Genomic DNA, 26,952 nt, shown 5'->3' with positions numbered 1-26,952 from the left:
CATCTCAAATGGAAAATAAAATTATTGGCATTTAGAGTAGGCGGCCAAAAAGCACCGGAATAGGATCTTGTAATTTGATTAGACGATTCGGGTCAAATAACATCCTTTATTTGGTACCAAATAATAATTAATAATAAGAAATTCATTCAGTAAAAAAAAAAGGTATTTATTCTAATTTCATATTTCATCTTCTCAGTTTTTACAATTTGTTTCAATTTACGTATTATAGCTTAATACAACCAGGGAGTTGTAAAACAACTTTCTGGACGTTTTTCTCTTTTGCTCCTCTCCTCTGCGCGCATCATGCTGCCAAAAGAACGGTCATAGGTCACGAATAGCGTCTTTACAATTTTTTCCATGACGTCACATCGAGAGCCATCATCATTTTCAAGAAAGGTGGTTAAATTGTACGTTGTTGCATTTATTTACCCTTTTACATAAATTATTTCAGTAAAAAAGGTTATTTATTTTTATTTCATATTTCATTTTCTTAGTTTTTACAAATTTGTTTTAATTTACATTTCTATTTTAACATTTAATATTTGAGCACCTATCATACAAAATGTACGAATCCGAAATTTCCATAATTTTGATTGGACATAGTTCTTTCAATGATTTTACATACGCCCTTTCGATAGTAAATTTTTTCAACAAAGGCTCATTCACACTACTTTACCTCGTGTGCATGTACATTACGCGCGCGTTTTTACAAATTATTGCAGTGCAATTATTTTTACGTACGACGTAAAAATAGATAATTTTACTTTTCATAAAATCATTAATCGCCTGAATTATCTTTGTGAACATGACATCTGCTTCGGAATCTAAAGCAAATGAGGTAAGAAATTTGAGATCTTGAAATATGTATTGTGAGTGATTTATAATAGTTTTTAGTTTATTGTCTAACTAGCCTAGCTAATTAAGCTAGGCCTAGGCCTAGGCTAGTTAGGCTAGTAGGCCTATAGTAGGCTAGGGCCTAGTACTACTAGGCTAGCCTAGGCCTAGGCTAGGCATATTGCTTAAGCCTAGCTAGAGAGGAGGCCTAAAGGCTAGGGAGGGGCTAACTAGTAGTATATAAGGGCAAAGCCTAGCAGTTGTTGGCCTAGCCTAGGCCCAGGCCTATCTATTATATTATTATTGCCAATCAAAGGAGTAGGTTAGGCTTAATATTATATAGTGATAGAAATTAGTAGTAGGCTAGGGCTAATTAATAATAATTTTTAATTAATTAAAATATTTAATTTATTTTATTTTATTTAGGCCTAGCCTATTAGTATTAAGTATTATTATTAATATAAATTATTATATTTTATATAGGCCTATAATTTGTTGTTATTGATTTATGAGGCCTAGGCCTAGGCCTAACTATATTAATATTAGAAAAAAGAAATTAGATCTACTGTATAGTAAAGCACTTTGATTTGACATTATTTACATATTATACACAAGATGTTACATTTATTTACATAAACTGTAGGGCCTAGTATGAAAGGTTGACGCCTGTTCGTAGGTTTATGTATGCGTTACATATTTAATGGTAGGGTACCACATGGTCAACAATATGTTAATAATAATATTATTATTTAAACCATCTGTTGTTAATGTTATTGTTATTGATAATTGACCATCAATAGACAGTGTACTGTGTATCGATTGACTAGACTGTATCTAGAGCAGAGATTTATACCATAAAAATCCAACACGTGTGTACAGTGTCGGATACATAATAATTTCAATTCTCAGTAAATAGTTGTACTTTTATTTTGATTTGAAAATGGGTGGAGGGGGGGGGGGGGGCGTATGAAAATCTAATAAAAAAAATTAAATGTCAAATTATTATGTAATCAACATGATCTAACTGTATACATTATCAAATTATTATACCAAGATTGGATAACAAATTTATCCGATGGTTGATAATAACATTAAAAACTTTAATAAAACTTATTTGATTTAGGCTGTGGCATATAGCACCATATCAGTTGGAAATACTGAGAAGTGCGATGGAGATGAAAATACAATTCGGGGCAACTGGGGTAGTAAACTCGACTTTATGCTGTCTTGCGTGGGGTATGCCGTGGGGTTAGGAAACATTTGGAGATTTCCTTACTTGGCTTACTCAAACGGAGGAGGTAAGTAACGACATTTGATTGTTTTCTTCTTAGAAATCATTAATCATCAATGTGTGTTATCATTAGAGTCAACAATCCTTATGATCATCAATCAATCTCTATGGTCAACATTCTCTCCTCTTCAACAATGACGTAATGTTTAGTCATCTGCGCGCACTCTGTATTTTTCCATCAGGCGCCACCTTAGCCTAAAAGTTACAAAAAGACCACAACGTGATTCACCGTGATATCGAATAAAATTTAGTTGGAAGAGGGAATTCTTCTAGAAATACCTGTGATAAATGAAAACATTAATATTTCTTTATCAAACTGAAATAAGGCATCTACATCTTAAATATCTTATTGAAATGAAAACGTGGGAAAACATAATGTAATCACGTGTTTGGATACGTTCCAAGCGTTCAAAGACGTAATTGCATCTTATCAATGAATATACTGAATGTAATCAGTTATACCGTTCCATTCATTCGGAAACAGTTTTACTATCATCAATAAGGCATTCCTAAACACTGTATCAGCCTGACCGTTCACTTCCCGGAAAAATGCCATATACCACGTGTATAAAATGACCACAATTTCAAGAATTTTATGTAAACAATCTCCAAGTTTGTCTTCCAATTTTATATTTTATCTAACACTTAATTAATTTTGTTACCATACATTGCGAGAAGTAACGTATGAGGACGCGCATACACTCGACATAGCCTGAAGGAATACTCTATTGTTGCTTTGGTTTATAAACAACTTTTTAACAAAGGTCTCGATAAAATATTTAAATTTACAAAGAAGTACAGCAAACATTATTTAATATAGTATTGGTTCCTGTGCCTGACAAAGGGCATACACAAACTGCAATGAACGAAGGTCGAAGTTAATATTTATTAAATTGTTAACAATAACTTCCTTGAAGATCAGGGGAAAAGTACGAGAATAAGAACATCAGAAGTATAGTAACATCGTACTGTGTATATCTCCAACGTACCTTTTAAAAAAAATTTAAATTTGGAAAGCCGCCAAAGTCCTGTGTTTTGGCCACTTTTCCTCCGGGGCTCCCATTCCCAGTTTTGTAGGCATATCTTTATTAGGATGAACCAGTACCTGAATAACGGTAATCAAATTGGCCGCATTGTGAAGAAAAGGAAAACAACTAGATTTGTACTGTGTTATCGTCCCCAGGACGAGTTAGATGATTCTTGAATTGAAAGAATACGTCGAGAGAGTAAATATTATTATGTGTCGATGTTAATGCTAACGCGTGTCGATGTTGACATGTTCTGTGTCGATGTTGACGCATGATGTCACGATGACGAAATAAGAAAACAAATGAATGCGTGACCTACAAAAGAACAAAGTAATTGTTCGTTTGATAATATATTATAACGAGCGTGTTTTTAGATTTAATCCAATGAAAGAATTTATTCATACGTGTAATTGAATTAAATATACTATTATTAATAGGATTATTATTCATCTTAGGATATATAATATTACCCTAAAAATATAACTACAGTACTATATAAAGTCCATATTATAGCTAAGTAAACTTAGCGCGCGAAAATGTATAGCGTCTATTGCCAGTAGCGATTTACGTTTATAAGAACCCAGTTGGATAATGATTTCCGCCTGTACGGACAGACATGTATGGCGTGACCCATTGTATGATGTATGGCCTTGGTACACTTATTATTTTTACCCCAAGGAATTGAAGTAGTGATATTAAAACGGCAAGGCAATCTGTGCAATGTTTTACATAAATTGGCAGTCGCGAAATCCATAGGTTAATATACATTGTATTGTAAAGCTAAATTTTATTTTCATTTCATGTCATTATTTTAATGTAAATTTTGATATATTGTGACGTCATTTGTTTAAACATAATATATTAATAACTTATTAAAAAAAAATTTGAAAAAAAAAACACCCGTAAATTAATATTCAATTTGATTAATTTTAGTTTTTACACATTTTCTACGAATATCGAATATGTGATTTTGTCTAGAATAACATTTCACAATGGTTCATGTAAATGTCGGAGTTTCAATCATATCAGTCAAATATTTTGTAGTCGGCGTCTCATACTCAATTCTAATAATTTGCTTACTCAAACGCATACTATTACCAGAGAAGGATGACATTGTAATTTCACTCTACGACATTTATGAAAAGTCGTTAATGCAAATATCAAATCAGAATTTAACGCCAGATATCGACCATCTGTACCTACCTACAGAGCCAGTATTTATGAATCGTTACGCTATTGAGGCCTCCACTGGGCATAGTTTTCAATATGATCACGTTTTAGCATGTGCTTCCATTTTTTCTACCTAGAACGGCCCCACCTGCTCCGCAAGGGAGGATCAAATACTATACGTAGTTGATGTTTTCCAATTGATTCCCGCTGTTTATGCTTTCAATACGATAACATGTTCACATTGTAGGAACAAGAATAAATTAGTTCGACCGCCGTGAACATTTATATTTTTGTTCTGAAATACAGGAGGATCCGAATATATTTAACGAAATATACATTTATTACAAAAGCATCGATTATATAGAATCGGTTATATTAACACAGACAATTAAATCGTAATGCGTATGAAAATATTGCAAAATAAAAGGCAATAACAATAACAAAAAAATTGACTCTTGTTGACTGTTTTGATATTTTGTTTTAATATTTTATTAAAATAACAATTTCATTGGTCTACAAACAAAATATGAAAATGGCAATATTTTCTTTTACCGTAAATTAACAAACACAACTATAACAATTTTTTCGTGTAATGGAGGACCGGACAAAAAACCAATTTCAACATTAATTTTCAGTTAGAAGAAAAATGTAAAAATCAGCCTTGTGGTTACAAGTAGTCAAAACAATATAGGTTAAAAATCCTAGAAAGTAGGAAACATTTTGCCATTTTCCCCCTGACTGTTTTATTTTTACCGTAAATTAAACAATATCAAGGGAGGACCGGACCTGTCCTCAAAATGTCGCACGGTGTCCTTTTTATGTAAGTTTAAACGTAATGTTTTTATTTTGTTCTAGGTGCGTTCCTCCTTCCATATATCATCATGTTGTTATGCGCTGGACTTCCACTCTTCTTTCTCGAGTTGTCTTTTGGACAATTCGCCAGCCTGGGAGCCATAAGTATATGGAAAATTAGTCCAGTATTCAAAGGTATTCATTTTTTCTTAAACCAACTACAACACTTTTTTCCATTAACACAGTTTGTACCTAATTATCCAGTTTGAATTTCTATACTTAATAATCATATTTCTGAAAATTAACTGACATAAAGTTTCAATACAATTCGAGTAGACATTGATGAACATTGAACCATGTTTGATTACTTTTTTATATTGTTTAGGTATGCACATCGTAATTAAACATATACTGTCATAAAAGAAAGCACAACTATAGTTGCTTATTTTAATAACTTTAAGTAAAATACATACATTTGTACAGTCAACTTTGCAATACCGAACAAACTTCGGATGGGCTTCCTGGTTTTCCAGAAATTCTGGTATTCCTATTGTGATTTTATAATGGTAAACCATATACAGAGAAATAATAATTTCTCCAAGATAAAACGACTTTGGTGCTTTTGGACCTCGAAGAGAATCTTGATTTGTTTGAGTTTCCTATGCTTTTGTAGAGGATTCCGGTATTGTGATAGTTGACTGTATACAATTTTGATAAACATGGTTTCTAGAATCTTTTGGAGTTACCAAAAGTTCGATTTACAAAATAAGCAATTTATATTTGTCTTTCTTTTAAAATAGATATAAATGACAGTATATTTTTAATTAACCCGTTGCTTATCAAAAAACGAACCCATTATTTGTAAAAATGGTTTTGAAACTGGATGATATTGGACAAACAAAACATTCTTCATTTTCATACTGTGTGGTTTTTACAACAAATATATTTATTATAATTATTGGTAATTATGCCTATATTATTAACATAATTATGTATTTATGATATTTTACCCATATTAATCAACTGTATTTATAAAATTCTGGAAATTTCCAAAATAAGTTGAGTTGAACAATTTAAAAATCAAAGTCTTCCATGCATAAAATTAACCCCTTAAAAAACGGGTAAAATATTATTATTATTGAAAATAAATTAAATTTATATATTTTACCTTTTATGGTTTTAATTTGGCAAATATAGGCCTATACGTTGATGAAAAATCCCTGTAAACTTTAATGAAAATTTCATTAACAAGAAGAATAGTCTTGTTTGTAGCTTGAACATTTTATTTAACTTACAGTTTTGGTTGAAAGAAATGAAAAATTGTTTTCTTTTTATGTCGCTAATTTGTTACTTTCCTCTCCAAGTTTATTATACAGTATCTACGAGAAGTGAACTAGCTGCTTCGGCCGGACGACTTAGCTTTGTACTAAGGCCGAGTCATTTAGCGGTACGAATTTAGTATCTTAGGCAAAATGAATTGTGTTCTTATAAATGATAATGTGTCCTCTTTAAAATGTTGGTGTTCGAGTGACTGTTTGTTAGATTGCCTTGGTGTGGTAAGAAGAGAATTATGATTGAAATAATGCCCGAAAATAATATTATGTCTATTTGCGAGTTGAGAAAAGAATTTAACTGTTATTAATGCATAGTAATTAACATTTTAAAGATGCGATTTCGTCTTCTACTTCAGTAGTTTTTGATATATCTTAGCATCTCCCTCTCTCTCTCTAAGGGGATCACATTTAATGATATTACACGCTACTACTCTCGTATAGCATACATATTTTTTAAAACGAGTCGTAGAAAAGCTGATGGAAATTTCCACGAATATCTGAACTCATCATAATGAGATAGAGGAAATTAAACTTGCTATAGGATTTCTAAGTTGTCAACTCGGAGACGAGATATATTATTTCTATCAGAAGAAAATCAGAAGGCGATTATCGTATCTTGTGATAAATTTGATATCATTTTAATTTTGTTGAATATATTTAAGTAAAACAATCAATGTTGTTGAATATAAGAATCAATTTAAATGTTTGCATACATTGTTTAAACTTTAATTCAAATTAGCTCATTATAGTACAGTATGCTCCTCAATGCCAAGGTAATGGTCCTCTATTACAAAACATTGAAAATAACATAAACAATCGTTATATCTAATCGTAAACAAAATTAATATAAACTTGGAAAATTTTAATTTATACAAATATTTAAATAAATAATTCAGATTATTTTGTATTTACTGAAAATAAATAATAGTAGGCCTATACATTTAAAACGAATGGCATTCCATCCAAACAACACAGATCTTTACGATCGTAACAAAATGACACTGATTAAAATGCTCCTATTTATTTTATCGGTGTCGGTAGCGTTTTTATCGGATGGGAGGTTATTGTTATTATTTAAGTAAGAGCAGGGAGTTGTATAGAGGAAGGATTATTTTACTATTTTAGGCTAGGCTAGTTGGATACGTCTGAGGGAAGGTGTGCTACCCGGAATCTCGCATCATCGACAGGCGTCGTCATCAGTAACGAGCACCGCAGATAAGTCCTATTGTGTTCATATAATATAAACATGGGGTTTAAACTGAAGGGAATAAGAAGGGCTATGCAAGAATTTATGAGAGTATGAAATACCTGGGTTACTTAGGTATATGGGATGGCGGGGGAATTGGGTGGTTTTGTGGTATGGGGAGGGGGTGGGAACTTGGAAGTAAAGAATAGCGTATGTGTGATTTCAGTAGTAAAATGTGAAATCTTTGGGAAAGAAATAATTATAATATTGTAATACATATTTAAACGATATTATAACTGACTTGCTTGTTATATTTTATTACTAATATTCGTGTGATGTTCACAACAGCACTTAAAGCTAGTTTTCCAGTCGAGGACGTGTTCTCGTTGTCTGCGTTAAAATCAAAAGAAACAAATAAAATCTGATTGCCGAATTTCTACAATTCCGCTTAAGAAGAATGCGTCAACGCGTATTTACTATAATTGATTATTGAAAAGGCCGCTAAACATTACTCTATAGTTAACCACACCATTGTTTAATAGACGTGATTGTGTCTTACGCAGCTCGTACTACGCATCGACATCATCGGCATACTTTAAATAGTTGACTCAAAACGCATAATCTTTTATTAAGTACAGAAAATGCTCTTTCTTTCTAGCTGCGCTTTACAGAACTGCGTCCGAAATGAGATTATTCGAGACAGGAAAGCTTGCTTTTATGTAATATTAAGTCAGTAAATCTCCCTATATTTTTCATTAAAACTGGGACATTGTTGTTTCGCGCGTTTTTCGTTCAACGAATACTAAAATAATGTTGTGCTTAACGAAAACGCGCGAAAAAAGTAGTATGCAGCACCAGCTGTTTCCATATTGATTGTTTGAGAGATACGTCTATTGCCATTTTTGGGACTCCATCCAGATGTGGTTGTCTGTTGGAGTCTGGTTTTCATAAATCTTGCCTTCTCAGTTTAAGGTGTAGTTTTTGGGATATTTGGTTTGAAACCACTTAAAAGTTAAATTCCGATGGGTTTAGCAAGAAGGTCAATATTTAAATGAAAACCAGATTTTACCTAGCTTACACATCGATGTTATAAAATTAAGAAATTTTGAATTTAAATTGTCAAATATTTTATTAGTAAAATGTTAACTGCTTGTTTTGCTATAGGCCTATATGTAATGACTTTATTTCATTTGTTTTGTGTTAATGTTGTTTCTACAGCAGTCACACAGTGTTATATTCGTCGATTTTAATATACTGCTTTTCCCACCCTAGGTCTCGGATGGGGAATGACCCTTATTACTGCTATGGTATGCTGTTATTACAACGTCATCATCGCCTATATTCTCTTCTACTTATTCGCCTCGATGACGTCAGAGTTACCGTGGGCATCGTGTGGACATGAGTGGAACTCTGACATGTGTTCATTGAATGGAACTGTTATGGATGAAAACGGTACTGCCGTTCATAGCAACGATTCCGTAAGACCAAGCGTTGAGTTTTGGAAGTGAGTCCATGTAATTTATAATATTATAATTCATGCCCCTGTCTTACCCATCCCGTTTGATTGTATCCGGGGTGTGCAACACTATTGAAATATGTAAATGAAGTCATCATTTTTTCTGGAATTCGGATGTTGATGAAGCTGTTGAGTTTTCGAATATGCCATGAACGTCAACTTAACTTTGACCTTGACACTGTAACCTTAGTGGCCATCTTGTACACGTCACGTGTTCACAATTTTATCCTGGTAAGATTAAAATATGAAATATCAATTTGTGGGTGTACAATTATGTAAAATATGCTGGTTGCAATAAAATCATCATGATCTTCATTTTCATATCGTTATCATCATTTCTTAATCATGATACCATGGACTTATCATTATCATGATGTTTTATCATTACAGTATCGTCATCATCATCCATGATCATGATTATTATAATTATCATGATGTTATAACCACAGTACTACTACATCATATTATAATTGCCATGATGTTAGTATACTGTATCAATATCATAGAAGAATAAAATTGCTATTTTTAAAAACAATTTACTCCTTTTCATTATGATTATTTTTACCATTATGATTATTTTTATCATTACGGTATCATCATTAACATCACGATGATATCATTACTATATAATTATCATGATGTTATAACCACAGTACTACTACATCATATATTATGATTGTCATGATGTTTATACTGTACAGGGAAAATTTTCATTTAAAAATTTTGTTTAGCAATATTGCTAATCAAACTGATTTTTAAGTCGAGAAACATAGTTTTGTATTGTATTTTTTTCTACACAATTTTCAAAATGTGTAGCAATAAGGTTGTTTTGTATAGCTTTTTGCTACGCTACACTGGCGAAAATGTTCCCTGCTGTATCAAGAAGAGTAAATATTGCAATCAAACAAAATAATGCTACCTCTTCCTAGATCAATATTGATTAGGCCTACTTTAGTAACATGAATATATCTCTTTTCTTTCTTCGTCAACTTAGCAACCGTGTCTTGCACCGGTCGTCTGGTATTGAGGAACCAGGTTCCGTAAGATGGGACCTCTGCTTGTGTCTGCTACTCGCCTGGATCATTGTTTTCTTTTGTATTGCAAAGGGGGTCAAATCATCCGGCAAAGTAAGTAGTATGTGCTGGTGATGATGTTTTGTAATTTATTACAATATTGTACGGGGTGCCATTTGAGACATTATTATTTTTGCAAACATATTATTTCTACGTCTGTGCCGCATCGATATCCCGAGCTTAAGCCCGTAAATTGTTGCGATGTTAAGACCACCCTAGTACGTATATAAGCCCACTCGACTTCCCTTATATTATACCCGAGTTATTAATACTATTCCTACGTATTCTTGTAATAGTCGAACATTTTTTATTTCACCGTGTGTATATAATCCTACACAATTTTTGTTTTTGACAAACGTATATTTTTGATTGAAAATCGTGACAAGATGCTTTTTTCCTTTAGCCATCTTTCGTGTCAAAATTTAATCAATACAGGTTTTTTTCAGGGTTATATAAATTATAATGAAAGTATATATTTTTGACCTATTTTGAAGAGATTTATTTTTCGTAACACCCCTTGATGAAGGTTATAAAACTGGATAAAACTAGTTTTTTGTTATGTAGTAGGTTTTTGAAAGGAAGTATCGATCTGTGTAATGATTTTACCTGCAGTGATTTTTAGATTACAGTACCTGTTTTTCTTGTTTCCTTTTAACCCTCGAATTAATGTTTTTGTGACCAATAGCTTCTTTCACGGATGAATTAATTATGGAAAATCTATCGCAATATACATCCCGGTCTGTCGCTTTATTGACATGGTATATATAATATGAGATTTTCGTTACATTGTAAGCTACCTAGTATGAAACGCCACGGAGAGCCACCGTGTATATAATAGTATGGAGCGCCACACTAACGAATGTGCCACGAGGGAACTTATAGCCATTTTAGAGAAACATTTGTCGTGTACTTGAGTTTGAAAACAATCGATCTTAACACTTAATATCTAAAGTAGACATAAGTAGTGAATAGATGTAGACTTCTTCATCAATATTCTCATTGTAAGCATGCGCAGTAAGTAACATCCCATTTATTTAATTCACAGGTTGTATATTTCACAGCAACGTTCCCGTATTTGGTTCTTTTAATTTTGTTCATTCGTGGCGTTACACTACCCGGAGCTGCCGATGGTATTCTGTATTTCGTGTGGCCGAAATTTGAACTGTTGAAAGATCCAAAGGTACCATATTTCATCTATTCTGTTCTATTCTATAAAACTTTTTATATGGCGCCCTAAAAAGAACAGAACGCATAACAATATTAGTATTATTAATTAAAAAGAAGAGTTTTAAGTGGAGTGCTTATTAGGGAGCTTTCAATTGGCCAGGACCGATGACGTCATGTTAATTTATTGTGCGCACACGTTTTGATAGGTTTGCCAATTTGTGTTAATTTGTGGGACCCCATTACAAAGATTTCAGTGGAAAGAATATGTAATGTATAATTTACGTAATTCCTGGGTCCTAGGTCCTCGAAAATCAAAAGCTCTATATTACAGTACATGGGACTGTACTTTAAAAAATGTGGCGGCAGCTGACGATTTCTGGTCTAGACAAATTGTTCAGACGTGACTTTTAGTTGTTACAATAATATTTACGACTGCAAAGTACGGTTGTTGATGGGAACAGCATTATAGAGCTTTGTTCATAACCTATATAATATTAAACTATGAGAATATAGTTTTGTGAGGGTTTTGAAAATATGTATTATAACAGTAGAAGTAAAGAATACGATAGTTTGAACAATAGTACCGAAGAGTAGCTTGGTTCTCCACTTTGACCCAAGTAATTTGACCAGAGAAGAGTAGGCTAGATTTCACTTTTCCCTGATTTGACCAATCACGACGGAATGGATCATCCGAATTATCGATTGTGATTGGTTAACTCATTTATATTATGCCTACGCCGTTGCGTCTAAAGCTCTGTCTACACTATCAAACTTATGTATAACGTGATAACTTATAATAATGTGATGTGCCCATGTATGGACACGATGTTTGATAGTGTAGACAGAGCTTTTCCAACGTAAAACTTGGAATACAAACTTTACATCCAGATCACGCAATAAGTTTATTATTAGATAACAGTGTTTAATGTAAATACATTTGTGTAATATAGGTATGGAAGGACGCTGCCTCCCAGATTTTCTATTCCCTGGGGGTCGCCTGGGGAAGTCTCCACACACTATCCAGTTACAATAAATTCCACAACAACTGCCATCGGGACGCTCTGGTCGTTGCGTTCACTAACTGTGGTACGAGTATCTTTGCTGGCTTCGTCATCTTCTCTGTCATTGGTTTCATGGCGCACGATGCTAATCTTGAAATTGATAAGGTTGCTAGTACTGGTAAGTGTATATCATAATGCACAGTTCTTTTTAAACTTTGTGCCCTTAATGTTTATCGCGTGATGGATTTTCTGCTGCCAAAAAACATCGCGCACTATTTATTTTGCAGCTATGCGCGTATTACGAGTTGCGGATTAATTTGATAGCGGTCGAGGTAATACACCATTGCTGAAATCGTTAGCCCTCACTGTTGCATAGAGACAACATATCTACCTCCCCTCGTGAATAACACCTCCATGCTCTTCTTACAACATTACTTTAATTGCAAAGTTGAAGACAAAAGTGAATCAACAAGAAATCATCTTTAAAATATATCAATGAATAAATATTTGTACAGCATACGAGTTGAATAACAATTATTATTATTGATGGTTTTCAATTTTCTTATTTAATTGAAGATACTATGTTATCGCTTTAGGTTTCTGATTAATTCTGAATACAAATTACTGATTTCTAAAAGATGTAGATGGTTTTATGATTAAATTCTAGCAACAGTACAGAAAGACAGTTTTAATGAATAGTTAATGTTTGTACTAGCAATTTAGATGTGAAAGAAACAGTCATAATAAAGCAACTAAAAATAGTGTTTACAGAGCGAAATGTACGGTAATAATTACCGGTATATTTAATTGATTAGCTCAGTATGCACAAGATATATCATCGATATCTAAATGTTAGTATTAAATTAAACTGTACGGTATTGCGTTTGTAATGGAAACCTTTAAGTGAAATTAAAGCAGATTTAGTTTTAATTGTTATTCTCTTGCGGACACTGAACTAATTATAGAAATCAAATTAAACTAGATACATATGGTAAACAGTTGACTACGATCCGTATACATATTTAAACATATTGGAACATATTGCACAAAATTACACAATATGGATAAAGCTATTAATTGTATCTTCGTCGTCGTCAAAACAAACTCTGATCAGAGCGAGGCTTCTCTGATACCATCTACTGTCATCCTACTTCCTTGCTCCATAGAGCCAAACACATTTACTATAATCTTCTCCCATTTTTGCATCTTGGTCTTCCTCTTTTTCTCTTCCCTGGAATATAAGCCTCCAACACTCTCTTCTCCATTCCATCTTGTCGCTTAATGTGACCAAAGTAGGACAATTTCTGTTTTCTAACATACTGCAGCAGCAACCAATCATTTGATACACCAAGTTCCTCTCTCTTATGCTGTCATTTGTAATTAATTTTATAGAAACTGAATTATGAAACCGGTAATTTTGAGAAAGTTTCCCAAATTCTTTTAATTCATTTAGGTTGTTTATATTATTAATTCTTACTTTATGATCTTTCTTCTTCCTGATAATTTCAGAGTCATTCATTATTATACAAATAAATAAAGTACTATGTAACGATCTTTAGTGCGTACTATTGCGCGGCATGCGACTCACAATTGTTCAATGAAATGACATGAATTTATTTAGGTGTTATATAATGCTTAATACTGAAACGCATAGTAATTGATGATTTTCTATTTTTAAAGGACCTGGTCTGGCGTTTGTTGCTTATCCGGAAGCGGTGGCTAGGATGCCAGCATCTCCTTTCTGGTCTTTCTTATTCTTTTGTATGTTATTCACTCTTGGATTGGACAGTCAGGTAAAAAAAACACAAATTTATTTGTAAATGACATAGGCCTATTAATAGAGGTTATTTGCTAAAGCTTGGATCCAATGCAAGAACCTAAGCGCAATAATGTATAATTTGACGAATCACGAAGCGATTGAGTATCCGAACTGTCGCTTGTGATTGGTCAATTCACGTTGCGTTGCAACTATGCCATTATATTGCGTCTAAGCGCGATCCAAGCTTAAGCAGATATGACTTGTGTAGTTAAAATGTTTACATATTTCGTATCACATAATTTATTACTATTTTTATAATTTTAAATATATGTTGCCTCATGTAACAGTAGGCTCAATATATAGGCCTAATATGCAAATGCATTTATTTATTATTTTACCGCAGTTTGTAATGATGGAGACGGTAATAACAGCTTTTTGTGACGAACTTTCAACCAAAATAGAAAATGTCCAATCGAAGAAGATCTGGTTCACATTGGGATTCTGTGTTGTTGGATTCTTGCTGGGAATTCCGCATGTAACTGAGGTACAAACATACTAATTTAATTTAAATTGTGACAAGTATAAGTTTATACTTGTCACAATTTAAATTAAATTAGTGAGTTCTTGAAAAATGGCCTTGTATTTATATGTCCGCAATGATAGTCTTGTAGCCTATCCATCCTGTTTTAACGACGATTATTACTTCCCTTTACACTTGTTTGTTCCGAACATGCCTGATGTTGTATCTTTGCGTTTACACTCATATCATACCTGGAGGTGGAGATCTGAAAAGCGATTTTTTTTTGTATATAAATAATTATTTAGCTGAAGTCACTGAAAGAAATATAAACTCAAACGGAATTTTAACACAAACAGAAAACTATTTATTGTCTTCGTAATCATTGACGTCATTATCATTTTTCTATTATCATTATCACCAGATAATAATCAAACAAGATAGCAAATGTTTACAAATGACATTGAAACCTAAATAAATATTTACCGTCACAAAATATTACGTAATTCCAGAGCTCGATTCAAACCTGATGCATTTCCAAGCCGCATTCATAATAGATAAAATAGGAAGAACTAATCGCATTTGGCTATTTTCGAAAAATCTCCCTGTATATAAAATATTTTATGTAACTAGTTATTAATGCCAAAGGTTAAAAGCGATTTATTTCACATCAAACTAAATCCTAATTTATAGTAATTCAAAGTAGTAGGTCAACAGAAACTACAAAAAGCTTGTGAAATTGTGTCTCGCTCTCTGTTTAGTTATTTAGATAGTGCATGCGTGTGATAAAGCCACCCTCACGTGGTGAATGTGAGTTGACCAATCATAAGCGTCAGTTGATGATCAACTGATTCGTGATTGGTTAAACAATTCATGCGCGCTTACGACCATGTTTTGCGTCTAAGTGAGACCCAAACGCTCATCAACGGCGATAAGAACTAATTCCAACAGATAAGACAATTTTAGATTGATTTCGTCATGCACGGCTATATTTTATTGTTTCGGCTCCTTACTCTCTTTAAAGATATAGGTGTTCAGTACCTGTTTGGTCTTTCCTTGCCTTTTATATTTGTTTTGTCTTCTTTGTATTGTATATAGCAGAAATTACAGTAGGCATAATATTATAGAGACTTTTATCTTCTACCACTCAACGGCGAAGATAAATATAAAGAATAATATAATATATCATAATATATAATAAAGAATCTTACTGTTATGATCGTATGCATGCTTACATACTATTGTCATCGTGATAGCTTTCCCTTGCTACCCCAGATATTCAATCTATCAATTTGTCAACGTAGAATACATTATATCTATGTATCAGTTATTTTATTCATTTATTTTATTTTCAGGGAGGAATATATCTACTTTCTTTAATGGATAACTATTCTGCTGGGTTTTCACTTCTCCTTATTGCATTCGTTGAACTAATTGTTATCAGTTACGTTTATGGTAAGTGACCAATGCGAATTATTAAATATCTACGCACTCCAATTAAGACCACTAGGCTATAGCGAATAGGGTATAATGTGCGTTAACATCATAGCGCTGTCAACAGAAATCATCCGCTTGATAAACATAATAACACACATGTAAACCTCTAATTAAACTTTCCAGTATTTTATTATTCAACTTCTGTTTCCAATAATAGTCAATATAAACAATTAATTTTTATTATTATCATTACTGTAAATAATCATTGTATATATTTTATAATTAATATTTATATTGGTCTTGTTTTTTTGTAAAAATCTACTGTAATATTATACCTTATTGTGGTTACCATTATAACAAATGTACGATTGATTGAATAAAGTTCACATATATACTATATATATATATATTTTTAAGATTTTACCGTTTTTTAGTGTATGTATTTTTATGCGGGATTAATGTACGTTTAATGGATGTTTATAGTTGTAGGCCTAATTTTTGTTCTATGTATGATGTAATTGCGAATGTTTTACCACTGTTCTGTCAAGGAAAACAATTTTTCCATGCACACATTTTATATATGTAACAACAAATAATGATTTTTGATATTGTTTATTATTTTCTTTTTTTGTTTAGGTATTCAAAGATACACGGAAGACATAAGTAAAATGTTAGGTTTTACACCAAACATTTACTGGAAAGCTATGTGGATGATTATCACACCTTGTGTAATAGGAGTAAGTGCAATAGTATTATTAATTACATTTCCAAGTGCACAATGCAGCAAAGCGTTACAAACATCTGCTCATGCCTACACACCATCGGTTGTAGTGCTATTTAATTATTACTGTAATTTCACTATTTATTTATTTAGTTATTTTATATTCAATTTTTTTAAACATTTTTTCAGTATATAGGCCTATAACTTGGATCGTTTATTTGTACGATAATGATATTTTTGAAAATGGTAGCGATAGAACATACCGTAACACTATGTATATAGTTTCTTTAGAAATACTATGAACAATTGTGAGTCGTTCGAAAACAAATAATGAAGTAATAAATACAAAAACATATTTTTGATATGATGCAGTAAATATAACTTTGATTGACGTCATTTAATACGCGTGTCTAAATGACCGGAAAATTCATAATAACAACAGTCATCATTCAACAGAATAATCTGAATTATGATATTATAATGTCAAGGCTGTTTAATAACGTTGTTGTTGTGTATACTTCTGCACTTTTTTCGCTCGAACATGCCTGAGATGTGATTTGTTGCGCATTTTTACACGTCACAAAAGTAGATGCGTCAACACTTCGATTCAAGCGAATAAATGTGCCTAGTGAAAAACCGTCTTTAGAAGGTAAAGTTGTGGAAGATTTTCCATCATGGAGACACAGCATGATTATTTTCGCGTGATATAATGATAATTATTTAAATAGATACAATGGAAACGAGATAAAAAAAAGTATCAGTAAAGGTTAATAAGCATGGTGGTAATTAACTCCATGGGTTAAGTATGTGAACACTGATGGAAAAGGTTTACACGGGGTACTGCTAATTGATAAATGCAATATCAACTTTGTATTATTAAGTTAATATGATTAAAGTAATTGTCTAGACAATCTTCGTTGATTTACTTAAGATATAATTTACAAAGTCACCATGAAACGGAAAAGATACGTTTACCCTTACAGATAACTTCAAGGTATTTCGAGATAGTTAATATAATAATCAATATTATTAAAAAAATAATCTTTGTTGAAGAAATTGTGACTATCTCAATATTTGTAGTCTAGCTTCAAGTATTTACATAAAACATTTACAACAAAAACATCCGATTTAAAAAACTGATGTTTTTAATGGTAGGCCTACTGAACTCGTTCAGAAATAAAATGGGTCAAACTTCTTGAGTGGAGTATTGAGGGTGTTAAATTGTTTAACCCACCAATTGGATGGTTCCACATAAAATTACATATTAATAATACTGTATTATAATTTGTCTACGCTCAAAATTTGATATGATACAGATACCTTCTATTATCCAATATAATGGAAATTACAGTGCTCAAATTCTGACTTGCCTCAAATACAAATAAGGGAAAAAAGAAATATCTAACAAATCTTTTGTTATAATGCATGCCGTAGAACGAGTACTTGTAACGGTCTGTCTGCGCGTTCACCGTCCTCATCATCCTACCACTTCTAGCGATAACGGAACCGATCATGTCGCTATGAAGAGGATGATCGATATGCCGCAAAATAAACACAAGCAAATAACAATACTAGAGATAAAAATACGATATTTATGAACATGGACACTAGAGACACCATGTTCCTAGAACATAAACCCAGTCAGCCGCTTTGCGTAATCATAACTGAAATTCGTAGAACAATATGACACTATATGTTGTTATATCAACTATATCTACTCTTTTAAGATTCTGTCTGGGTAATAATTAATATTAATAATATACATTTTGTTTATCTAGTTCATCTTTGTTTTCTTCTGCGTTGGTTACGCTCCGTTAACGTACGAAACAGACTACAAGTTCCCGCCATGGGCTGAAGCTCTAGGCTGGCTGATGGTTGTAGCAGCAATTGTACCAACTCCCATCATTGCTGTCTACGAAATTTCCAAGGCTAAAGGTTCATTAATTGAGGTGAGGTTTTCGTTAAATAATTTTTTTTTAAATTTATGTCCCCTGATTTTAAGAATCGTTGCCCAATCGGATTAGGCCATTAAAACCACGTGATCTTAATGTAAATTTTATGGTGATTCTTGTGATTAATATTTTTGTATATTAAATAATAAAAAAAAAGTGTTAAGAACGGTCAGACCGTTCTTTCGTGGTCAGTCTTTGACGTTTACTTGGCAGAGATTATAAACGTGATGCCTACGATTTGAGATGCGCTTCGCATGTCTGTTTCCTGTTCTTGCTATTAACAATCATTTAGTGGGAAGCTATTTAATTAATGTTAAAATGTTTTTTCGAAAATCACAAAATGGTCTAAAACGTCTCCAAATGCGATTTGAAGCATTTCTAAGCACTTTGGTACATTGTTCAACTATTTAAAAGAGACACTTATACCGTGGCATAAATTACGTCACGTACTAGTTAGCCTAGACATCGATTCGTTTAATATTCATGAAAAGAAAAATATTTTGACACATATAGCGTGTCATAACTATACCTGAGATAAGGAATACGAAAAAAAAAATGATGGCGCTACGTAAAACTATAGTATTACAAACGTTGGTAATATGTGTGCAGCGTAGTACAGTACAGAATAACACAATATATGTTAGTAGACTACAATTTCAATTCCTAATTTTATTTGTAATAATCTTACAGAAAATCGAACGATCGGCACAATCACATTCTGAATGGGGACCGTTTTTAAACGAACATCGCCGTGAATTGCAGTATCCCGAGATCGAAGGCCGTGGAGGGAATTGTGATGATGAGAGTGCCGTTCCTTTATCATCTCCACCTTCCTACAATGCGGCTATGAACGCCGTTGATTCGTCAGTATAAGAGGATTTGGACCACACCCTAGATGAAAATCCTCCTTCATAGCTTTCTTTCATTCTAATCTGGTGTATGTATCGAATTGAAAGCACAGTTTAGGTATACTGAAAGTTATGGTGATGATGATTTATTAATAACTTATTGATAAATCGATCCGCTATAACCGTCAGTGTATCAAGAGACGCGAGAGAAGGAAGAAGCATGTTTAGGCGAAGAAGACATCGAAGATGACGTCATTATCATAGGCAGACGAGTCTTGTTGAGTCTAGTCAGAGGCCTGATGCCGACATTTTACTTCTACGTTTTGTGTGCTATGGTAAAGTGTCAGCATATTGATAGGATTTCTTGTCGGCCGGTTTGTAGGTATGCGATAGATTTATGCGTCATGTTCTTTCAAGCAAATTTGATTAGTAGCGTACGAGCTTGAATTGGGCGTGGTTTAACCCTGGTATAACCACGCCCATTCGATCATAAAATGACGTATTTGCAACGCATGCCATTATTCGGAATCTTGACCTTAATAGTTATATAATGGAGTTGTAATTCTAATTACAAACTCCTGGTTTATATAAGTCTACTGACAAGCAATATTTAAAAAAATTCTAAATATAATTTAAACTTTGAGAACAAACAAACATTTGTACTGTCGATGTAAACTTATTAATATACTTGTGTATGGCATTTACTGTTGGTATTAATATTAATTATTATAGTTAATATTACGGCTATTCAATGCAATCGTTTGAATAATTAAGCAGATTTATTTATAGAGACACATTGCTAAAAAAAGAAATATTTTTGTTAAAATGTAATTTGGTCTTCCAATGTAGTACATGATATTCATAGTTGAGTAAGAGGTTATTTATTGGTATTTATTCGCTATCATAAGTAATGAGCTAACATTTTATAATATCAGAAATACATCTGCCAAACTTAAGAAGTTTTGCATTTAACCTTACTTTATAAGTGTAGACACAAAACTCAAAGCTTAACAATATACTGTACCCATAGATATGTGTATACTTTATACAGTAAATACTATTAACAGGACCGTACACTGCCAGCCGTATTCCAAACAGGGTGAGCACTTTTAAAAAATACTGTAGTTACACATTCAGATGATTATATGTTACCTCGTAGGCCTACTGAGCACGTATTTTAGGCCTACGTATTAAGTTGTCATTGAAAACTGTAAGAGGCACACGAGCGCAATTACAGGGTATGGGCGGCCAAAGCAGCTGCTTTATTATTTTGTAGAAATTACGGTCATTCTCGAGTGTTTTGTTTCTGTTGCTTTTTTAGCCTAGATATAGTATTTTATATTGACATTTTTTTCCTAGGCTTACCTATGTATGAATGTGGTGTTTATTGATCATCGGCACCTAGTGTCGTCGGCCCTAGTGTCGTCGGCCCTAGTGTCGTCAGCCCTAGTGTCGTCGGCACCTAGTGTCGTCGGCCCTAGTTTCGTCAGCCCTAGTGTCGTCAGCCCTAGTGTCGTCAGCCCTAGTGTCGTCAGCCCTAGTGTCGTCAGCCTTAGTGTCGTCGGCACCTAGTGTCGTCAGCCCTAGTGTCGTCGGCACCTAGTGTCGTCGGCCCTAGTGTCGTCGTCACCTAGTGTCGTCGGCCCTAGTGTCGCCAGCCCTAGTGTCGTCAGCCCTAGTGTCGTCAGCCCAACTATCGGCGCGCCGGTCCTATTCCGTCGCGGCCCAACTACCATCAACCCAACCAAGGTGGGAAATCTACCGTCGGTCCTACTACCGCCTAGGCCCTGTTATCTAATTTCAGGTTAATGCTATGTTAATAATAATTAATAGTTAGATTGGATGGTTTGCTTGATTGTAAATATAGATAAATGTTATCGTTAAAAAAGGTACTTTAAGTTAGGTCTCTCCAATTAAAGACCACTTCTGAACTGTAATGTATTATTAACAGATCTACAAAGTGCTTACCGTATCTCTGTTATTCATTGGTCTTTAATTAGAGAGACGTTATTTACAATATTCATATTGAAGGTACTTTAAGTTAAGCCTCTCCAATTAAAAACCACTTCTGAACAGTAATGTATTATTAACCGAGCTACAAAGTGCTTAACGTATCTCTGTTATTCAGTGGTCTTTAATTAGAGGGAAGTTATTTAAAATATTCATATTAAAGGTACTTTAAGTTAAGTCTCTCCAATTAAAGACCAACTTCTGAACAGTAATATATTATTAACAGAGCTACAAAGTGCTTAACGTATTTCTGTTATTCAGAGGTCTTTAATAAGAGGGAAGTTATTTAAAATATTCATATTAAAGGTACTTTAACAATTAAAGACCCACTTCTGAACAGTAATGTATTATTAACAGAGCTACAAGGTGCTTAACGTATCTCTGTTATTCATTGGTCTTTAATTAGAGAGACGTTATTTAAAATATTCACATTGAATGATTAATCATTTTCACAGTACTGTTGTTAGTTATCAGCTTAATCCTCTTGCAGCTTAATCCTATATTGTACATCTATAGGTGGATAATCCGTTCATAAATCATAATTCTTTTTATTATACTGTATATTTTTTATTATGATGTATATAATTCTTTTAAGATTTTAACAAATTTTAATTGTACTAGCAACAACTAGACATTTTTTTTAATGTGTTGATTTTTATTCGCTCGGTCGGAATTTATAAATGTTTTTGGCTAATCGGCCTCAAAACAATCCGTTTGTTATGTTCATATGTGGCGCTTCATCGGATTAGATCAGAACAACAAATAACTTGTACACTTTAAATAACTTGTACATTTATTATAGCACCGCACTACATCTAAATATCCTGTTATAGCACTGTATTACGGGGAGATATTCGGGACATCACTAATTTTGTCGACAAAATACTTAGAAATGTCCTGAACGGCGCCCCGTACTGTATAGCTAATGCCATCGCTAGCTTATAAAATTAAAATTATTGCAATACAGTACTTTTCAACTCTTCCTAAAGTAGAATACCATGAACTTGCCCAGGATTTCGTTTTGGGAGAGATTCTGGTGTTCATAAATTTCTGTTTCACAAACTATACATTTTGTTAGTAAGAAGACATTTTTGTTATAGTGTATGTTACTGTACCACAACAAAAAAAACCCATTTAATTTGTGTTGCTATTCGTTCAGTTGTTGCGAATTTTATTATTACAATAAAGTTGAGCGAAATTGTCTTAATTACCGTATGTCTGTTGTCTATCTTTGAGTGTTTCTTTATTACTGTATTATTCAGAAGACATTTTCTTCCACATTTGCGTTACTGAAGTAAAACAAGAAATATTTCTTACAAAAAACGCTGCTCGACTTTTTGACGTAACAGTTTTAATTATTGTTCTTTCTTCATTAGATTTATTGATATTCTATTTAATAATTTAAGAAATAATGATTTATTATCAATTATTTTTGTTTAACAATCAGTATTAAACATTTTGTGTAACATAAATATAGTCTGAAATGAACAAAGTCCTAAACTAAACTGTAGTACTGTGCATATTCCGGGATAGAGGTGTTACTCCCCAAGGCCATGTGACCGACCCACATGTACACACCATTCGTCAAAAATATGGAAGGATTGTTTTGACAAAGATAAATTGACAAAATGAAACATTGTTTATTGAACACGTCTTACTACTGTCTGCATGTATCCCATAGACTCTCCTCTCTCCCAGACATACTTTGGTTTTGCGCACGCCCAGTCCGAGTTTATAACCATTTTTGTTTTCAGCCCAAAGGATCGGCGCGAAAAATGCATAATGCATAATTTTGAGCTGGATGATAAGCCTAAAGACGAGTGAGATTTACTGTTATTACTCAAGTGAAGCTGGTCTTCATTGCTCACAACAATTGAACACAACTAACGATCAAAGCAATATATTTAAAAAGAGTTAGGAGTATATATATATATTATTTATTATGACTCTGCTGGTGATTTCATTAGTGCGCCCTCAACAAGCAAAAACGAATATCAAAAATTGAGAGTTCAACTACCGAAACATCGGAGGCTTACTTTATTAACGATCCTATATTAATAATTATTCACTATTTTCATTGTAATATTATAATTATCTGTCATCAAGTACCATCGTCTATAGTATGACAGAATTATGTGTTGGCGAAGGGATTATTCCACAATCATTGGCTAAAACACTTGAACTGTATTTTGGTATGTACCTAATCTTTTTACTGACCGGACAGTAAAACCACAAATTTTGATAACTTTTAGAAGACTTAGTTTGAACTACAATTTGTACTATAACTTATACAACCGAATGGCTTAAATAGGTTTATGATCAACCAACATTTCAAATGAGTTATTGAAATTCTTATAATACAAAGAAAAAAGGCGCAGTTTATTGGATCATAAAATGTGCATGTACAAAAATTGTCTCTGGAATAATAAATGAATGAGCCAAAGAAATAAAATAAAATCTATGAATAATAAGACCTATTAAGGAGAGAAATGCGTGATCGAACACAAAACATTTTCTGATCTTCCGTGCGATAGGCTAGATAGAATTTTACGATAATGGAAAAATTCTATTATACCACACAGTCATCTCAATTGGCATTTCAACATAAATGGCGTTAGACATATCAATTGGGGCCACTACAATTTGACGAAAACCTTAACCTAACCAAAGAAATAAAATAAAATATATGAATAATAAGCCCTATTAAGGATAAATGCGTGATCGAACACAAAACATTGTCTAATTTCCGTGTGACAGATTTAACGATAAATGGAAACACTCTATCATACCACTCAGTCATCTCAATTAGCATTTCAACATAAATGGCTTTTACTAAGGCATATCAATTGGGGCCACTACAATTTGAGAAAAACCCTAAAATGTATATATATATATTATTTCCTTCTCTCTCCCCAATGGAGGAGAAGACCAATTACTTCCTCCTCTTTTCTTGTCTTGGGCTTCTTTTTCATAGTTCTTTTCATTCCTTTTTAGTTTCGTATATACACATAATATTTCAACACTTCATCTTACTATTGTTATTATTTTCTTCACTGTCAAGGTTTGATTTGAGTATTAACGATTTACAATACCTATTATAACTATCAGTATATTTGACATTGACTTATGTTATAACACCTACTATAATTTTAAAGTCACCCAAAACACTATTGTAAATATTGCTTATACCTGAATAGACGCACCCACCAGCGCCGCCACGCATGGCTGTGTGGGCCCCGGTCATGCTCGATTGAAAACTGAACTTTATTTTGAACTCGTCACCATGGCGAGTTGGTGATCCGTGCATAATAAAAAACAATTGTTGTTTTCTAACATAACATAATATGAAAATACATTTTTTTTTCTTATTAACAAAATTAATGACATTGTTGGAGAAAAAAAACTGAAAATTGAGAACTTATCAATACAGTATCTGCTACCGTATTGTTTTAAAATACCGGATACAACATAGTATTAGAATGGTTGTTTTCAGAAGAAGAAAAACCGTTATTTTTGGAATATAGAGGCAAACAATAATGATTGTAGAGCCTATAGTGATCAGAATGTTATAATGTATAGACTCTTTTTGTAGGCATAGAAATATAATATTGAGAATACATAAATTGACAACATTATAATAGATTTGAAGTTCAATGTCTGGTCGCCAGTCCTATAGCCGCCAACGATACCTTAACCTAAATAATCATAATCAAATGATACAGCAAAATCAAGAGGCTTTGTATACGAGTGAAGGTGGGTTTGACAAAGGTGGTAGGGCGTGATGAATACCAAGTATGGCACGCCAGGACGGACATAACTATGTCAAGTTTTCCTAACTCGTGTTATGGAGACATCGCGCGAGTTGAGTTTACACATCGCTCGTGTTAATTATGTTGACATCGCTCGTGTTGACTTTAGCAAAGATTGTATAGCGCCGCTACGCGGTAAATCCATGGACGCCATTCGGGCGGACAGGTTATTATTATGATTTAAATGTAAATGGTTTAAATTTTGCGGTCCGCCTCGAAGTTAACCATCTTAATGGTTAACCATCTTAAGCCGATTTTCCACTAGGCGAATTTGTTCGCGCGAATCAAACGTTTCGCGAAGAGAAAAAAATCGCCTACTCTCTTTCCACTACATGAGCGAATAGCTGCGACGTTCATGTTCCTCGCGTGGTTGCTGAGCATTTCGATTCGCATGATTGCTCATGAAAGCGTCATAACTCATTTCCTGAGCTCTGATTGGTTGCGCAATATTTCGCTTCGCAAAAAGTAGAAACAATTCGAACTAGTAAATTTCGCTGCAGCGAAAAATCAAGGAACTAGAATTCGTCGCAGAAGGGAGTATGACAGACAGAAACTCGAATACGCATGCGCAGAGCATGACGCTTTCGATTCGCGCGAACAAATTCGCCTAGTGGAAAATCAGCTTACATGATTGATTCATGGAAAAGGGAAGAAATTATGTAAACAAAGTAAAATAAAAGTTTCTTTGGGATCTGGACACTTTCCGATTAATTCTGTGTGTTAACATTGATATGTTTGGTTAGACAACTTCGTTCTTTAACCGAAACATCGTGGATATTGCCTTGACAACGACTTTATTCCGGTTCAAATTTGTCCGCCGGAATGGCGTCCATCTACAAAGGTCTCACCCAGTTACCTATCTTGCGCCGCGTAGCGGCGCTATACAATCTTTGACTTTAGTGTTATGTTTACACATCGCGCGTGTTGAATTTTTACACATCGCGCGTGTTGAATTTTTACACATCGCGCGTGTTGAGTTTTTACACATCGCGCGTGTTGAGTTTTTAAACATCGCGCGTGTAGAATTTTTACACATCGCACGTATCGAGTTTATACACATCGCACGTGTTTAGTTTTTATCGAGTTTTTACGCATATCTCTCAAGCATAGTAAAGTCAGCATTTTTATTTATTCTTTTAGCCAGTTTTATTGCATATTTTAACTAATTATTGGAACCTGTGTAATGTAATGTTTATAGTATTTTTGATGTTCTTATATGTTACTTTTAAAATGTTGTATCCCTGTAGTATTGAAGTCTGCTTTTAATATATTGACTGTTTTAAATAATATAAATATTGTTTATAGTAATACTTTTATTAATATACATTTTAAAATTTTGAAAATGTACTCATATTATTTCCATTTCAATTGACAAAATAAATCTTGAATCAGAGTCATCAGAGAGGAGGCGTTGCTAGAATGTCCCCTCCCGCCCCTTCTTCTCTTGCTTGTCATCAGAGAGAGAAATCAGAGTAGAAATGGCGTTTAATGAATGCACTGAAGGAAT

General features: G+C 33.2%; 1 protein-coding gene across 1 annotated transcript; it reads left to right on the top strand.

Moving 5' to 3' along the window:
- The first annotated feature begins 665 nt into the window (after positions 1–665).
- LOC140050128 (sodium- and chloride-dependent glycine transporter 2-like) lies at positions 666–22,843 on the top strand. Its single transcript, XM_072095175.1, has 13 exons — positions 666–838; positions 1,958–2,132; positions 5,179–5,310; positions 8,908–9,139; positions 10,146–10,278; positions 11,270–11,404; positions 12,342–12,570; positions 14,073–14,185; positions 14,555–14,695; positions 16,024–16,123; positions 16,742–16,842; positions 18,605–18,775; positions 19,469–22,843. Exons 1-13 carry the CDS (start codon positions 806–808, stop codon positions 19,649–19,651), a joined length of 1,878 nt encoding a protein of 625 aa, XP_071951276.1. The 5' UTR covers positions 666–805; the 3' UTR covers positions 19,652–22,843.
- Positions 22,844–26,952: the final 4,109 nt, after the last annotated feature.

The sequence above is a fragment of the Antedon mediterranea genome, chromosome 5 (genome assembly GCF_964355755.1).
Source record: "Antedon mediterranea chromosome 5, ecAntMedi1.1, whole genome shotgun sequence".
Taxonomy (NCBI): domain Eukaryota; kingdom Metazoa; phylum Echinodermata; class Crinoidea; order Comatulida; family Antedonidae; genus Antedon; species Antedon mediterranea.
This window is presented reverse-complemented; position numbering and strand designations above follow the sequence as displayed.

Bases quoted from the DNA above. Each gene is read 5' to 3' on its own strand.
- LOC140050128 (XM_072095175.1), top strand. From the start codon at position 806: ATGACATCTGCTTCGGAATCTAAAGCAAATGAG. The intron at 839-1,957 runs GTAAGAAATTTG...TATTTGATTTAG, and splicing joins CGGAATCTAAAGCAAATGAG to GCTGTGGCATATAGCACCAT. The intron at 14,696-16,023 runs GTACAAACATAC...TTTTATTTTCAG, and splicing joins GAATTCCGCATGTAACTGAG to GGAGGAATATATCTACTTTC.